General features: G+C 40.4%; 1 protein-coding gene across 2 annotated transcripts in view; it reads left to right on the top strand.

Annotated features, from left to right (window-relative positions):
- The first annotated feature begins 241 nt into the window (after positions 1 to 241).
- The window catches only part of CAT (catalase), a 42,699-nt gene continuing 26,282 nt past the window's right edge, over positions 242 to 16,658 (top strand). The window contains exons 1-5 of one of the 2 annotated variants that reach the window (XM_045013632.1): positions 242 to 438; positions 7,322 to 7,493; positions 10,368 to 10,478; positions 11,974 to 12,104; positions 15,565 to 15,669. In XM_045013632.1, coding sequence (XP_044869567.1) covers positions 373 to 438; positions 7,322 to 7,493; positions 10,368 to 10,478; positions 11,974 to 12,104; positions 15,565 to 15,669 — 585 coding nt within the window. In that variant the 5' untranslated portion in view covers positions 242 to 372. The remainder of the gene's footprint in view (positions 439 to 7,321; positions 7,494 to 10,367; positions 10,479 to 11,973; positions 12,105 to 15,564; positions 15,670 to 16,658) is intronic. The other variant, XM_045013633.1, reaches the window with a different exon arrangement.

Here is a 16,658-nt window from a genome sequence, read left to right as displayed (position 1 = left end):
GCACACTTCAGACATCTGGGGTTGGGGGATGAAATACAAGAGGGCGCTGTGCCAACAACATTCTTGGGAGTCAACAGCAGAGCACAGTACCCAACCCCCTCTGCTCCTCGAGTTGCCCCTTACTTAATCCCCCCCTTCCTTTGGTGATTGGCGTATTCTGAACCCAATCAGAACTCGAGATGGAGCAGTCAGAGGGCCGCTGACCAATGAGGCAGTGAGGGGCGGGCACAGCTGAAAGGTGGAGGTGGCAGCTGCAGCAGCGCTCTCCAGCTGCGAGTCGGGGTGGCAGCTCAGCGCAGGGAGAGGGCAGCCGGGCGGCAGTAGCCCTTTCTTAACGAACCGCGTCCACCGCAGGGGTCGCCTAGCTACGAAATGGCCGGCAGGCGGAATCACGCCGAGGACCAGCTGAAGCAATGGCAGGATCAGCGAGGCTTTCAGGTACCCCAGTAGGGGTTCCGTGCTTCGGGTCCCCGCGGCGCAGGGAGCCCCTTAAGCGGGCCAACGAGGGGCCCGTGAGGCTGGGTCTTCTCTTTCCGAGGGGCCTCGCTCCCCGCCTGGCGCTTTCCCGCCCCGCCCCGCGGCAGCCCGGAGCGTCCCCTTCCCCAGCCTGCGCGTTGTGCAGGGTAACGGTCACAGGGCGCGCGCCCGTGGCTGCCTCCTGAGGGGATGGGTGCGCGAGATGGTAGCTCCCACTATGTGGCGGTGCGAGGGGAGCAGGCGGGGAGATGGTACATTCCACCTTATCGGGGGCGGGTGCGATGGTAGCGACGGGGTTGGTGGGAGAGCGGCGACCACGCAGGGAGGGGCGGGGCTTGGCTGATTCGATGGCGCGTGCCTGCGGGAGGGGGGCTCCCTGGGCTGCAGCCATGGAGCGCTGCGCACGGGCCCTGCAGAGGATGATACTTTGCCCCTTAGCGGAGCGTTTCATTTCAGCGTCAGCAGGACCCAGGCCTAGTTTACTCTTAAAAATTAGATTGACCTAGACACGTTGCTGAGGCCTGTGGCAGTTTTGCACCCCCAACTGCTGTGATGTGGCTAGGTCGGCGGAAGAAGCTGCTCTGCCAGAGAGATGGCTTAACTACATTGACTGAAATGTCTATGGTGCAGCATCCTACCCATGCTACTGTAGTGTAGACGTACCCCTCAGTCTCACAGGTCATCTCGAAGGAGGTATCTCCATTTTACAGATGACAAAACAGGTACAGAGAGGCTGAGCTGGGAATAGAACCCCTAGATTGCAGCCTTGCTGTCAATGGTAGTTTGAGACCTGATTTTCCAAACTGTTAACACCTCAAAACGCCCATTGAAGTGCACTGTAGCTGCAGATACTTTATATTTCTGAAAAATCAGGACCTAAGATTCTGCTGTTACCACTTTATATAGTAAGACTTTGTTTTGTCTGGCCTTAGACATATTGTTTTATACCTCAGCTTAAGCAAAAGTATGATTGAGAGTCCCATACAGGCAATAAAATAGATGCTATGTCAGGTGGATGCAACAGGGAAGCTCTATCATTTATCAGTCTTGAAAGTAGATTGTGACCACACATTATATAGTGCTTTTAATCTTATAAAAGCATACTATTAAAACATTGACTTGAATAAATGAGTACTGCAATAGTTTTGGTGGTTTTAGTCACTTACCTCCCACTCTAACCAAATCAAAATATAGGTTTCAGATTCCTCCTTATTCTGTCTTTACAGAATAGAGGTTGGAAGAAAGTGTAAAAACATATCCCAATATGGATGAGTATAAGCATTTTAATACTCATTTTTTTACAAAGTACTAATTTGAAAGGTAGCTTAGCTCCCACTTTGCTCAGTTGAGTTAATATGAAGTTGATCCAATGTTATAAAAAGATATTTCATAAAAACCGGAGGAGATAATTATGATTGAACACACTGGTTGGTATCACTAATACACGTCACAAAAATTTATATTTGTGTACTGTAATATTCACTGTTGAGCAGGTGGACATCTCTGATAAAAGCAATATTTACATTTAGGGCAAAATTCATACTGATGAAAGAGTGGGCTACCACAAGGTGCCCTATACCATTTAGTAAAAACAGGACCTTGGAATAGAAACAAAAGATGTTCTCAGTTTAGAATTTTAAAGTAACTTGTAGACAGCAACTAGGTGTACTCAAAATATGTACCTTAAGTTTGTCATTAACCACAACCACACAGCAATCATAGTCTAATCTAAAGGCCAAAGTCCTTTTACTGTGAAAGGATTAATGTTGTATTAAACTAAACTTGCAGATTAAGGATTGGATTCAGGCTAATATTCCTCTCATTTTAATCAAACAAACAAACAAACCCACCAGTTAGATGAAGCTCAAACCTGCAAATTTCTCATAGATTTCAGAAACTCGTGGGAAAGTTGCGGGGTCGAGTGCCATTTGGTTGTCATTGAAAGTATTTTTTTTAAGTGAGTGGGAATAGAAGTTTGAAAACAACATTAATCCTTGACTCTGTAGAATAATAATAATTGTAAAGAAGTTAGATCTGTTTTAGAAGTGTGATTATCCTATCGAATAGCACCCTTCGTTTCCTTACTAATGCACTTGAGAGTTAATATGAAAAGTCACGTGCAACTCTTTCCAGTGTGCTCTGCCTTGTTCAGAATGCTGATTGTTCTTCTCGAGTCTTATGATTTGCTTTTTGTAAAAGCCTTGGGGCACAGTCCTACACAGTGTAAACTTTATGAACTTTAAAATGTGAATTTTGCTGCATAAAATGACAGGATAACTCCAGATTCTCAGGCCCAATGATACAAGTTTCCTCAAGTATCAGAGGGGGGTAGCTGTGTTAGTCTGTATCCACAAAAACAACGAGGAGTCTGGTGGCACCTTAAAGACTAACAGATTTATTTGGGCATAAGCTTTCATGGGTAAAAGACCACTTCTTCAGATATTTTCAAGTTTCCTCAGTACCAGTAAGAATTGAACTTACTCGTTTTAGTAGTGATGCTCTCTATTTACAGGTGGTTCTTTTAAAATTGCCACTATGTTGCCTGTTTTGAGATGTGGCATTTGTCTTTGAATTTTTCTAGAAAAAAACCCTCTGCTTTTTGGGTGCTGCACAAGTCTTTCTTCCCAGGAATGCATGTGAGGTAGCTGAGGTTACATTAAACTGAGCCTCGTTTCCCTTTCCAGTCAGATTTGAGGAGAGGAGAGGAGCCTTAGAGTGCCCAGATTCTGACTACTTGTCTATTTTTGCTTGAGAATTTTTAAATAGTTGAATATGCTTAGGATTTTTAGTGTTCACAGACAACATGATAACAGTGTTCTACAAGAACAAACATGGCTGTGCCTACTCTCACCTTTTCTGACGGAGGCCTTCAATCAGGGGTGGCTCTAGGAATTCCGCCGCCCCAAGCAGGGCGGCACGCCGCAGGGGGCGCTCTGGCGGTCGCCGTTCCCGCGGCTCCGGGGGACCTCTTGCAGACGTGCCTGCGGAGGGTCTGCTGGTCCCGTGGCTCTGATGGACCTCCCGCAGGCAAGGAGCACCAGTTTTCCCGTGTCTCTCACTCCCAAACGTGTGCACTCAGGAGAGATGAGAATCAGGAACACCTAAAGTGGAAGAAGCCTAAAGAGCCTTTGGAACTCTAGTATAACATCCCTTCATGTCCCACTGGACTTCTCTGATGTCAGATTGAATTATCTATTTATTCTGACCTTCTCGCAAGCCCTCTGCTTCCAGCCTACTCTCCCTCACTTACTTACTCCTATTAGCTCATCCCTGTCTCACATAATCCTGGCCCGCATAATCCATAAATGGCCTACAATAAAAAAATCCCTGTGGAATTAACACACAAGCAACATGCTGAAAATGCTGGTTGGTATGTGTTGTATTCCTTTCTCACTCTTTTGCCTCTTTGTTTAGATTGTAAGCTCTTTGGGCCAGAGAACCTTATCTTGCTATGTGTTTTGTACACTGTGTGGCAAAATGGGCTCTCATCCTAAATGGGGCCTATAGGTTTATTGCAATACAAACTAATAATACCCTCTGCCGTGTGGTTGTTTTGAAGGAATGAGAATATATGCCGATTTGTTCAAAATATATGAAAGTTTACTGTTTCATAATTTTCACAGCTGCTACTATAGATAATTAAACTCAGAGCTGATGGACTCTTCAGGGATGGGATCACACCTACCCAGTGAGATGCTGTGGGTTTTACTTGTACATGTCTGCTGCCTGGTGATTAGATAAAATGTGGAATTAGGAGGAATTTGTCATGCTATCTGGAGTGTCTCACAACTCTGAGTGCCAGTCTCAGATCAGACTGTCAGAAAACAGGGCAGACACCTCAGACTGGTGGTATATTCTATAATATAGAATATTCCAAGCCAGTAAGTAACAAATGTGAACTCTTTCATCACTATACCAGTCTTACTATGGAGTCAGACAGTCCCTTAGGCTCTCCAGGCTATCTTGCCACCCAGACAAACTGGATTTAGAGAGAAACCCCCCTCCCCAAAATCAATCCTTATCAAGTTGCTCCCAGTCCCAAGGGACTACCCACTTACCCCAGATCAATTGGTACTCCAGACCTTTCACCAAAGACAAGACTGGCAGTCAGTTCTATAGTATACTAACTATAGGTGTATTAGCTAAGAAAAAGAAATGAGTTAGAGGTTAAAGCAGGTAAAAATATATTAAGTAAGTAAGTCATAGTTTATTACATCACTGCCATCATTTGATTTACAATCTGTCAGTTTTCCAAAGAAGTCTTTTCAGGGTACCCAGATGGTCTTTGGGATCTCCGCTTTGCATCTGCTAGGCTTCCTTGTAGGAGTCCAAACTGTCAAAGATGATGGATCATTTCTTGAATCCATATTTCTAGCCCCTCTACATAGAAAGCAAGCTGACGGTGGCTTTACTCACATGAGCTTTTCCTTTGATGACAGAATGAGGAATGCATTTTGAATTTTTGACCTCCAATCATTACACACAATGATCACTTACTTTTAAGATACTACTTTTCATTTGCATTCCCCAAGGTTTCATTCGTGTTTGATGGGTTATTTAATTACAATACTCAGTGTAAATGTTTTCTGTTACATTAAAACAGGAATAGATAAGTAAGAATAATACAAGTAACGTTCCACTAGTTTTCATGAAATTTAAACATCTGAACACAATTTACACATTTATCCCTCACTTTGATCTATGCTAATACACAAGTGAATTGACTTGAATACATTCTGTGATGCTGGTCAGGTAGAAGACTACTATTGCCTTGGCTAAATTGTTTTGTAAAGTCAGAGTATTGTCTTTAAAATGTATGTCAAGGGAATTCAGAATTTTGGATAGGTACTCTTTTACTTGGAGTTTAGATAAATATATTTAGCCCTTTACCCCCACAGACTCTGAACACTTGGATGCTCTTCAGGGCTTGGATTATTTACATTGTTCCAGTAACTGACAAGTCTGATTGTACCTCTTCAGCTGCAAGTAGGCTGAAGACATCAAAGATTTGTGGACCTTGCTATTAGAAGTAATGACCCGTTCAGGGAAGCATGGATAAATGTTCCTGTTCCCCAGAACACCTCCCACTTAAAACTAAAGAACAAACCCCACCCTCTGATCTATGGAATGAATAATGAAAAACTCGTTTCTGTGCATGCACAAGTATTATGTTTTTCAAGGTGTTTAAAATCTTAGTCATGTGGGGTCAACTTTCAGAACTTAACTATTCTAAAGCTAAATGCCATTTTATCAGAAGAGCAGTACGATCTCTTACAGAAGCAAACAAATACCTTTAAATAAGTAATAAAGGCCCTTCAAACAGCATGTAATGTATCAAACTTAACTTTTTAAAGGTTAATCCATGTAGAGTTAATTTGAGTGTGTCACTCTAAAATATGCCCCAAAATCCTGTCAAGAAAATATTCAGACTGCCTGACTCTATCATACATGAAAATGACTGTATTTGTGGGATGATGAAGGATTAAATAACTCATTTAAGGTTTAGCTTTCAAATTTTTTCCATGGTTAGACCAGTCAATGAAGCTGTGAGAGTAGAAAAGTCACTCAGTTAAAAAAGTTACAGCAGGTGCTGTAAGCATTAATACAGTTCAGAGTGATCTGCAGAGTGGTGGTGAAGAAAAACATTCTTATGCAGTTATACAAAAGGTTCATGTCCTCAAAAAGTAGAGGTTTAGTGGTAGCTATTAAAATAACATTCTGGCTGGTGGTGTGTACAGAGAGAGTCAATTAAGGATTTCAAGATTGTTCTGATATTGCTGCCTCTCTTCTGCCTTGCTTCCTACATATTCATTGTAGTGCAGAAATCACATCTTTAGACACTTACCTCAGGCTGCCTAAGCTAGCAAAATAAACTTGATTGCTTTTGCTATAGCAGTCATGATCACACTTTGTAGCAATAGGTGTTTAACTTAATTGACTGTCCACTCCAGTGGACCAGCCATCTCACTTTGAGGGCACAGAGAGGCTGTTGGACACTGTCAGACACTGGTTACATTGTCAATGCTGATGGCATTTCAGTGCCTGACTTTCAGAAGTGCATTCTGAACTACTTGCTCAGTATTGAGGCTAGAAGAGGGCAAGAGTGGACTTTTAACTATTAGGAGGGTTATCATTCCAATATAGTACAAATGTATTTTTGGCTTCTAGAGTGAGGCATGAGAGCTTAGCAAGCAACTCTGAAGTAACACTTCAGCAGAGTTCCTGGATTTTGAATGACTTGGAAAAATCTATAAAGATTATTAACGTTCTTTAAAACAAAGCATATTAGGAGAGCAAGAGGGGTGCAGAACATATACCATTACTCCTAGAGTTACATTTAAGAATTTAATCACTAAAATACTTGAAAACCAAACCACTTGCTTATTTTGCAAGTTCCAATGTAAAAAAATGTGAAGCTTAAAGTTACTAGTTATTTCTAAGTCCACTGACATACTCTTGAAAGTTAGCATGTTTTATCTGCTTCTAAATGCTTGTTCTTTTAGTTATTGAATATAGTTTTTGTACTTCAATAAGTAGTATGCCTTGTAGTATTTTTCCAGCTTTACACAACTATCAAACTTTAATGTTTAACTCAGTGTTTTGTTTTTTACATTTAAAATTATTAATACCCCTACAGTAACCATTATGATTAAATAATCAGCCTTGATGCAGGAAGCAGTTTTTCCTGTACCTTCAGGAGTCATACTATTTATTCCACAGGTCTATATGATTAGAGTTATTTTCACTGAGTTCTATTTGATTAACCACTTAAAAGGGTATAGAAATTTATTTTAGTTTTTCCATTGTAGTAACTTGATTTCTTAAAAATAATTTTTGCATTTAGAAACCAGATGCCTTGACCACTGGAGCTGGGATCCCAGTAGGCGATAAACTTAACATCATGACAGTAGGGCCACGGGGCCCTCTTCTTGTTCAGGATGTTGTTTTCACTGATGAGATGGCTCATTTTGACAGAGAGAGGATTCCTGAAAGAGTTGTGCATGCCAAAGGAGCAGGTGGGTTTAAAAGGCATGTGTTCCTTAGCTGCGTAAAAATCTGCTAGAGAATGCCAGTGAATTAATATTGCAATCAAGATTATGTTAAGAGGGAAAAAAAGCATGATGTATGATATTAATGTTAGGCCAAATCCTGTTATCAGGGATGTGTGTGTGTGAGAACTCTAGCCAGAGAAAACAAAGAAAAGTGGTATTATTCCCTCCCTCCCCCATTTGACAGAGAGAGAAATAACTGGGGAGGCAAAGTAGCTTACCTCCTAAGAAAAGTCCTGCAGGGACCTGCAAAACACTTCTGTGTTGTATTTTCTCTTTTCAGAGGACTTAAGAATCTGACACCAATTCGGTATCTATACTTAGTTATTTAAAGTAAGAGGAGTAGAGGCATTTGTTTTACAATTGCTCAAAATTCTGTCCTGGAATAAAGCCTTAATTACCAGATCTAGTGTTTACCTATGGAATGATTAGATGTCAGTACTTATATAGTTTACTAAGCAGATAAATGCCAGTTCAATTACCCTTTAGGACAACCTATTAAAAATAAATAAAAAAACCTGTAACTTCATATCTGAATAAACTTTTACTAGCAACAGTAAAAATGTTCTTATTCACATCTGTACTCCTTTTTAAAGGAACTATTTCTCTCTCTATCATCTATGCTTTAATAAGACTTCTATTTAAAATGAGTAATCAAGTTGCCTCATATAAGAGGGGAGAGACTAGCAAAAACTGTAAGCCTTTCATAGCTTGTTTTTGATCAAGGTTTCATGGTCAGAATAGCATTGATTACTTATTTCTAGGGTCAGTTTGAGAATTTGGATTATGTTTTCAGTTTACATGATATAACATGCTATTTTTGTTAGTCTCATATGGGTTTATGGCATTAACATGAAGGATTAGTAAATTTTCAAGGTTCATAAAAATGAGTATCTAGTTTTAGTGAAGTACATAGAAAGTTTCATTAAGTAAAACTCAACTTTCAGTGCATGCAAATGAAAACATATAATGGAGTACTCACATATGTCTAAGATCTCTTTTCCCCAACAGTACCTGTCCAGGAGTGATGCTTTTGTCTCAAGCTGAGGTTTATTCATCCCCAAGTTAATTTTATGAGAGTTAACTCTTGTTAACTTGTTTTGCTAATTGGAAATCAGAAATGATGCCCCTCTTCCCCACATCCCTTCCCCATCAACGACAAGTGCCTCCCTCAAACCAATAGGTAAGAGTTTGTTAACAACACTAACATACATTGTTGTCAATGACAAGAAACATACTGACATAGATCTTCATAGGTATTTAGGCTCCTAACTTCCATTGATTTCAATACCTTTTGAGGTTCTGGTTCACTGTGGTTATCTTTTCATTCAGCACAAATATATTCATAAGTATTTATACCCTTTACTCACATGGGTGTCTGAATCCTTAGGATCATAGCTGGTAGCTATGCCATACCACCTACAGCTGCAAATTATTAGCTGATGAGCATTTAGTAATTAGCCCCTCTAATTTATAATCCCTAATTTTTGTGTGATTTTTGTGGTAAAAGCCACAGTATTGGCACTATTAGAATATGAGAGAAATTATACAGCAACAGAAAAGGAAGAGAAAAGTCGTCAACCCCAAAGAAAAAGACTCTCATAGACCCAAATTCCCATGAAGGCAGGTCAATTGAGTGTATAATTAAGAATTTATGACAGAAAATTCCCTCTGCAGACTTTTTCCCTTCATGCTGTTAGTTACCCGTTATCATTGCTTCATAGGTTATATGAAGTTACCATATTTGTTTAGTTAAGTGGTATTACAGAAACTGTAGAAAGCTACAGGCTATGCTTCTTCATAAAATGAGACTTTGCCTGTCCCATGACAGAACTTTGCTCTTGAGTAGAGGAATTTACCAGTCAAGTTACAGGTAAGAATTTTAGAGAGGGGAAAATAAAACTTACTGTGTGGGATCTCCCACTTCCTAAATGAGATGATTACATCTTTTTGCCTTTACATGAGGTCTTTGGTGGAACGGATGTCCTCATAGGTAGGTACACCAACTCATCTGCTGATAACACTGCAACAACTTCCATTAGCTGTTTCTCCTCCATTTCCTATCAGACTCTTCTGAGGTGTCTCAAGTTATCAAGGCTGTGGAACACTAAACAAAAACCTTAGTTACCTATCTTTATTATCTGAGATCGTGTACAACCTGCAACTATAAAAACATCCAGCGTACTGTATATACATAAATGGGGAAATACATTTAAAATACCACTCACGTTGAATGCTAAGTCAAACTTAGACTTCTAGGCTATGATTTATTTTATGCTAGGGAAGTCTTTATAGCCATGTGATGCTCTGTTGTGATTCTGGGATGGATGGCCCACAGAAACCTCTGCTGCTCACAGCAGCATGCCGGCCTAGGTGTATTTGTACTAGGCACTAATGTTCTCTGCTGAAATGCTGTATGTTAAGATTTGTGAAGTTTGACATGCTCCATATCTCTGGTTGCATATTAGGATCAGGAACCTGTTTCCTGCATAAGAGAATATTGAGCAATCTAATTGGAAGGTGTAGTGTCAGAGCCCAGCAAACACAGATACAGCGAGCAACAAGTTCATTTCATAATATTGAAAGAGGGAAAGCTACAAAAGAAGTAAAAGTATCTAGAGGCAGAGAGGGGTAGAGTAAAGAAATCAGCAGAGTGGTGGCTTGAGGTGGAAGAGAATGTTACGAGTTTTGTCCAACTGCCATAATTATTTCTCTTGCCCTTCTCCAACGTCCAGTACGTTGGTTGTGCTCCTGATATTAGCCAAAGTCATCTGGCCTCTTTGCTGTTCACAGTTGTTCATCCAATCATGTATAAAAGTAATTTTGTTTTGTTTTTTTCAGGAGCTTTTGGCTATTTTGAAGTGACTCATGATATCACCAAATATTGTAAGGCGAAGGTATTTGAGCACATTGGAAAAAGAACACCAATAGCCATTCGATTCTCCACTGTCGGTAAGGTGGTGTAATTATTATGTATGGCCTCTTATATAACACATGTATAGAATTGCTAGTGTAATATATTGTGGAACTGTGTCAAATTTCATGTACTTTTGACCACTTCACCAGCCCTCTGCCAACTTACTCCTCTCCCCTAGATTTATTCTAAAATCTTGAGTAGTGTTAAGCTGCTGCCATTTCATGTAACATCAGTCTACCATAGACATTTTTCCTCCCAAGTGCAAGAGGAAGTATGGTATTTTCAGGAGGCTTTGGTTCTATTCCTTGCTCTGCCATAGGCTCTCTTTATGAATGTGGGCAGGCTGTGATTAACGCCTTTCTGCCTTGGTCCTCCATTAGAATAATTATCGCTATTTTTCATTCTTACCTGGCAGCAATGTTGTGAGGATAAATTCATTATTGGAATATTATTGGAATGAGGACCATAACAAAACAGCTTCCTATAAAATAAAATAAACTATCCTTTCTGAAATCCTAAGAGGGATAAGTTACAGCTTTTTACAAATGACTTCAAAGGCCAATATCTTGCACATTGTATGACTGAAAATGTAATCTTTTTTTATGGCAATAGAAAGTGGCAAGTATCAGAAGGGTAGCCATGTTAGTCTGGATCTGTAAAAGCAGCAGAGTCCTGTGGCACCTTATAGACTAACAGACGTATTGGAGCATGAGCTTTCGTGGGTGAATACGACGAAGTGGGTGTTCACCCACGAAAGCTCATGCTCCACTACGTCTGTTAGTCTATTAGGTGCCACAGGACTCTTTGCTGCTTTATTAGAAAGTGGGAGGTTCTAAAGCTATTCATATTTTGCAGTACTTTTATAGTTACTTACAACTTTTTGGATCTTTTGTGATAGTTGTTCTAAAATCTTGAAGATGGTCAAATCATGAGGATTCTTGAGTCTTCTGGAACAATGTAAAGAGTCTATAGATCTTAGTAACCCGGTGGATTTCTTTGTGTGGTTCAAAGCTCTGGCAGCCGAGCAACACTTATTTGCGCTTAGGATCTGGAGAGGCAATTGGAGTTACTGACAGAACAGAGCATGTACTAAAGTAGGCTGCTGAGCTTTTTCAGCACTGCTTACATGGGTTTTCTCCTGTCTGTATAGCAATCATAGGGCTTGTCTATCCGTGGACACTCAGGAAATTCATGATGATTTAACTAGTGGTGTGAAGGTAAGGCGTATTAGATAAAGCGTAATAAATTGCTGTGTAGACATACTTTTTCAGAAGTAAAGTGGGTTAATTAGGAGCTTTTGTCTACATGTAAGGAATTCTGGTGTAAAAACTTCTAATAGGTCAGGTTGGTATAACTTATTCATGAACAACTCTTGTGCAACTGGATCTGCAGATGCATTGCTCACTTTATGTCTACAATGTGTTACAAGCATTCAGGTGCCTGAAATATACTAAAATTCTCCAGTGTGGGTAAGGTTTAAAAAGAATGCCCCCACATCTTGACACTTTTACATATATGTGTTTCTTCTAGCTGGAGAGTCTGGTTCAGCTGACACTGTTCGTGACCCTCGAGGCTTTGCAATGAAATTCTACACAGAAGAGGGTATCTGGGATCTTGTAGGCAACAACACTCCCATCTTCTTTATCCGTGATGCCATTCTGGTGAGTGAGACCATGCTTGTAGGTGGTTTCAGCAGATGAGATAAAGAAGTCCAAGGATTTGTACAAGTGGTGAAGAAAGAGTACAGAGAAGCATAAAATACAGATTGGCACTGAAATCTTATTGTACCCTGATAGTTCAGTATAAATTTGAAATTTTTTGACTGAAAATGAAGCTACTTTGAGAATAATTATGCTTATTTGCATTTAAAGAAACAATCTGTATAACGTCAGAATGGCTAGTAAATAGGCTTAGTATTTAATACGTTTGTATTTTTACTTGTGATTAATATCACTAGTATATGAGTCAAAATGGGTAAGATACTTTCCAGCTGTCATTTGAATTTGGATCATTTAAAATTTTTTCACTTTTAAAAAGTTCCTGTAACCTGTTTAAATGTTGAAACAAATTTAGACTTTACTCATTACTCATTATCCATTTTTATGTTGTTTGGTAAGGAGATAGTCTTTTAAATGTGTAAAGTAGTTACACTGACATTAAAACTTTTATAAAACGCAGGCCTATTTTGAATTAGAGGGCAGGATTATTATCTCTTTCAAATTCAGTTAAGACATTGGAGATAGTTGCCTAATATATCACTATAGTTCACTCAATCAGGGCCAAATTTGAGTTCAATGGAAGTCTTGCTTAATTTAGAACCATAGAATTTGGTCCAGTATAAGTTTTTTGTCCTTTTCTGTCTTAAATGCTTTTTGTATGTGCCAGTATGCATCCCAATATAGGGTTGCCTGCACCTCATGCATGTGAGACTAGGGGACATGTATGTGCCCCATGTCTCCTTATGTGCCCATATAAAGGCATAAAAAGACCTGATGACCAACCCCCTGGTTCTTTGCTCAGGCTAAACTTTTTAATAGTCTGAAAAATCTTCGTAATTATGGGTGATCTTCTGTTTTGACTTGTTTGGTCAGACACCCCTCTATATGCTCCCACCCTATACAGTATTTCTATAATGGCAGACTCAAAACCTGCAGGCTTCAAGTCCTGTCTATACTGTGATGGGATAATTATCTTTAAGGACAGGCACAATAGGTGCCTCTTCCATCTTGGAAAATCTCATATTCTGAGAAGATGCTTGGTATACTTATCCTGCTCCTCAAGGACTTTTAAGTTGTTAAGCAGTATCACCACCTTCTAGAGCAGTCCATGAAGGTCTCATCGGATCCAGAGGAAAGGAGCTCCAAAATCCTCCTTAATAGACAATCCTGCATCATCTAGCATCCCATAGAACAGACAAGTGACTCTTAAGAATACTATAGAGCAGTTGGCACCAAAGAGAGACCTGGTGACAGCATTGGCATCACGACCAAAGCAAACACCTACACTTCAGGCATAGAAGTTGTGCATTGAAAGGAGTCTCTTGCCTTGGTGATTGGAGCAACTGAAGAAGGTCAGTGTCCTCCAACAAGGACTGGTAAAGCAAAACATTTCTTTATAAGTTCTCGAAACCCACAGCATCCAGGGCTGGGGAGAAGAAGACACCAATGCAGCAGATTACCAGCATTGACCCCAGTGACAAAGGTGCTCCCAGTGGCATTGACCCCAACCTTGGAGGAGGAGGCTTGGGTTGAACCAGGTACATCCCGGTGCCAAGATATCCACTGCCACAGATACCAAAAGCACCTTATTCATTAGTGCCACTCCCCCAGGAGGTCTACTTACTCCATACCATCACTTGGGCATGCTTTTCCTGGTCATCATACAGGGAACCATCCCTTTTGAAGTCTGCAGGTGTGTCATCACCAAGAGATCTAGGGACTTCTACAGACCCCAATGGCCAGCAGCACCCAAGATTGGAATTGGTCCAGTCACCTGTACCCATATGGGATGCCACCATGGGCCTGTTTGGGTCCTGGGTCTACCTTCACAGGCACTGAGAAATCTATATCCACCATGAGGGAGAGGTTTGCTCCAGCAGCTTCCCTGGCTGGATTGTCAACACTGAAATATCAAGAGGAATGGCATCCAGGGGCAAAAAATCAACACCCTGTCTTGCCTCCTAGGCATATTTCCACATCATTGCCAGATTAAGTGATATGCTTGGCACTAGTACTGGAAGACGTCAGAGTGGTCCAGGAGCTTCTTGTGTGGATTGCTGAGACTCTAGAGAGCGAGACTTCAGTCATCTCAGAAAAGCCCCACAAGCTATTCAACATCCTATCAGCTTCTGGTCCTTGCAGAATCATCCTCCCCATTAATGAAAGATTACTAGATCCAGTGAAATCTCTGTGGCAGATGCCAGCTGTTATATCCCCACCAGCAAAACATGTTGAGAAGAGGTACCAGGTACCCTCTGTGGGGGTTGAGTACTTCTACACCAGAACACTGGCTCCTTTAGTTATTTCAACTATACTTGAAAAGTCAAAGACTCCAAATGCTTAAACCTGTTTGGGTGGAAAACCTACTCATCAGCATTGCTACAACTGTGAGTGGCTTATGTCTGGCCCTGGTGGCTAGGTATGACTTTCTGACATGGGACATGGCTTCCTTGCCAAGCTCCCTCATGACAACATAGAGGAACTCAAAGGCTCAATAAAATGATGGCTTTAACTGCATCTGTTTTAGCCTGCAATCAAACTCAAAATGTCTGTCCAGAGAGCCGGACTGCTGGAAGACCCTGGAAGACCAGTTTCCCAAGCAGCTTGGTTCCCTGCCAGCTTCCCTGCCAAGCTGCTTGGGAAACTGGGCTTCCAGGGTCTTCCAGCAGTTCGGCCCTCTGGACTGCCCCAGGGTTTCCAGGGTCTGTGACTCCAGGAAAACCTTGCTATGCCAGGGCATGGAGTAGTGATGTTGAAAACCTTGGAAGCCCTTAGCTCTAGCTAGGGTTTCCTCAGGAGGGCACCTGGAACTTGAATTGGGGCTGTCAGGGCTTCCAGGTTCCCTGCTGCAGAGCTGAGAGCCAGGTAATCCTGGGGTCGACTCCCAGGATTTGCAGCTCTAGGGCAGCCCCACAGTAGAGACTTCCAGGCTAAGGACCTTAGAATTTGCAGACTTTTTGACCAGCTGGCTCATCATGCTGCTGATTCTTGTTCATATAAATATTTCACCCGTTCAGGCTTGAGGGTGAAATTAACATAATCGGTTTGTTGGTAGTATCTGGACAAAGCTGAAACTCCTCGATGCTCTGTTTTTTTTCCTTTTGTTATAGCTTCTCCCACCTCTAACTCTGACCTATCACTCCTAATACCATCTTGAAGTGCTGATGATTTCATACTTGCCCCACAGTAGCTTAAAATATACTTTGTCAAGAGCCATGTTTCATTTATTGTGGCTGAAGTCGGTTCTATATATCAAGATACTATGTGATCTGTTTTCTTGAAATGCTAGTAGTATGTAAAGGGACTCTGAGCATAATTGTAGAGGACTTTGTCAGTTCTTGCAATATCTTCAAATTTTTAATTCCAGTAAATTCATCTTAATTTTGTTTTTGTTTGAAATTAGTTTCCATCCTTTATACATAGCCAAAAGAGGAACCCTCAGACTCATCTGAAGGATCCAGACATGGTATGGGACTTCTGGAGCCTTCGCCCTGAATCTCTGCACCAGGTGGGAGCTTATTGTGTTTTGAACTCAGCTTATTCTTCCATGAACAGGGAACTCGCATATTAAGTCATGTTTTGTTCTATGTTTTTTTTTGTTTTTTTTAACATTTCAGTTTCTTGGACAGTCTGGAAATTTCTGTTATCTTTTTGGACCAATAAGGCTATATAATAATCTTAAATTATTAATAGCTAACCGAAATACAGTGAAACTCAAATTATATACTTTTAGCCACCTGTTAAACTAACTACTAGATTTTGGGTCTTTTTAAAATTTTCTGTAAAATTAGCCAGTGATTAAAGTGATTATCTAGTGTCCTTATTTTTCTTGGCTGTATTTTACTCGGACCAACACAAAAGTAAAGAATTTAAGACTATCAGTATGTTACTGTTGAATTAAAGCAGCTGAACCATTCAGAAATAGCAAAGACTTGCTGTTTAGTCAACCAAGTATAAGAAAAGTAATGTTAAAAAATTAAAAATATTTCTGGGAAGATAATGCTGATATACTTATAAATCTGTATAAAGCTGTAATTTTTTCTTCTGCCTAAATGTTTAGGGATTGATATCAGCACACATCATAAATTTTAATTCTTCTGAAACAGTGATGGTCAGAAAACAGTATATAAAGAGTGCGGTATACATTTGGAATGTTAGTGTAAAAGTAAACATTGGTAAAAGGTGAAAAGCTCAGTAACTTTAAGAAAAAGTGCTTGATATTAAAGGGTTTTGTGCAACCCCAAATTCAAGAACAAGCAGCATTTTCTGTGGCTATTGAATGCTATGCATGGAATTACTCTGCCTTGAAGGGTTTTGCTAAAACTGGTTTGTTCAGGATTTTAACTTTTTTTATTTTTTTTAAGTTCAAAATATGGTGCTTGCTGGAAAAGTTGTCACAGTTAGCTCTAAAACTACAGTAGCTAACTTATTCCTCTTTGGAAAAAGCCATTGTAATCACACAGATCTTTCACTTCCTTGTTAAATATTTCATATAGA

This window comes from Mauremys mutica, chromosome 4 (assembly GCF_020497125.1).
Source record: "Mauremys mutica isolate MM-2020 ecotype Southern chromosome 4, ASM2049712v1, whole genome shotgun sequence".
Taxonomy (NCBI): Eukaryota; Metazoa; Chordata; order Testudines; family Geoemydidae; genus Mauremys; species Mauremys mutica.
The sequence above is the reverse complement of the archived record's forward strand: the minus strand, read 5'-3'. Positions and strand labels throughout refer to the sequence as shown.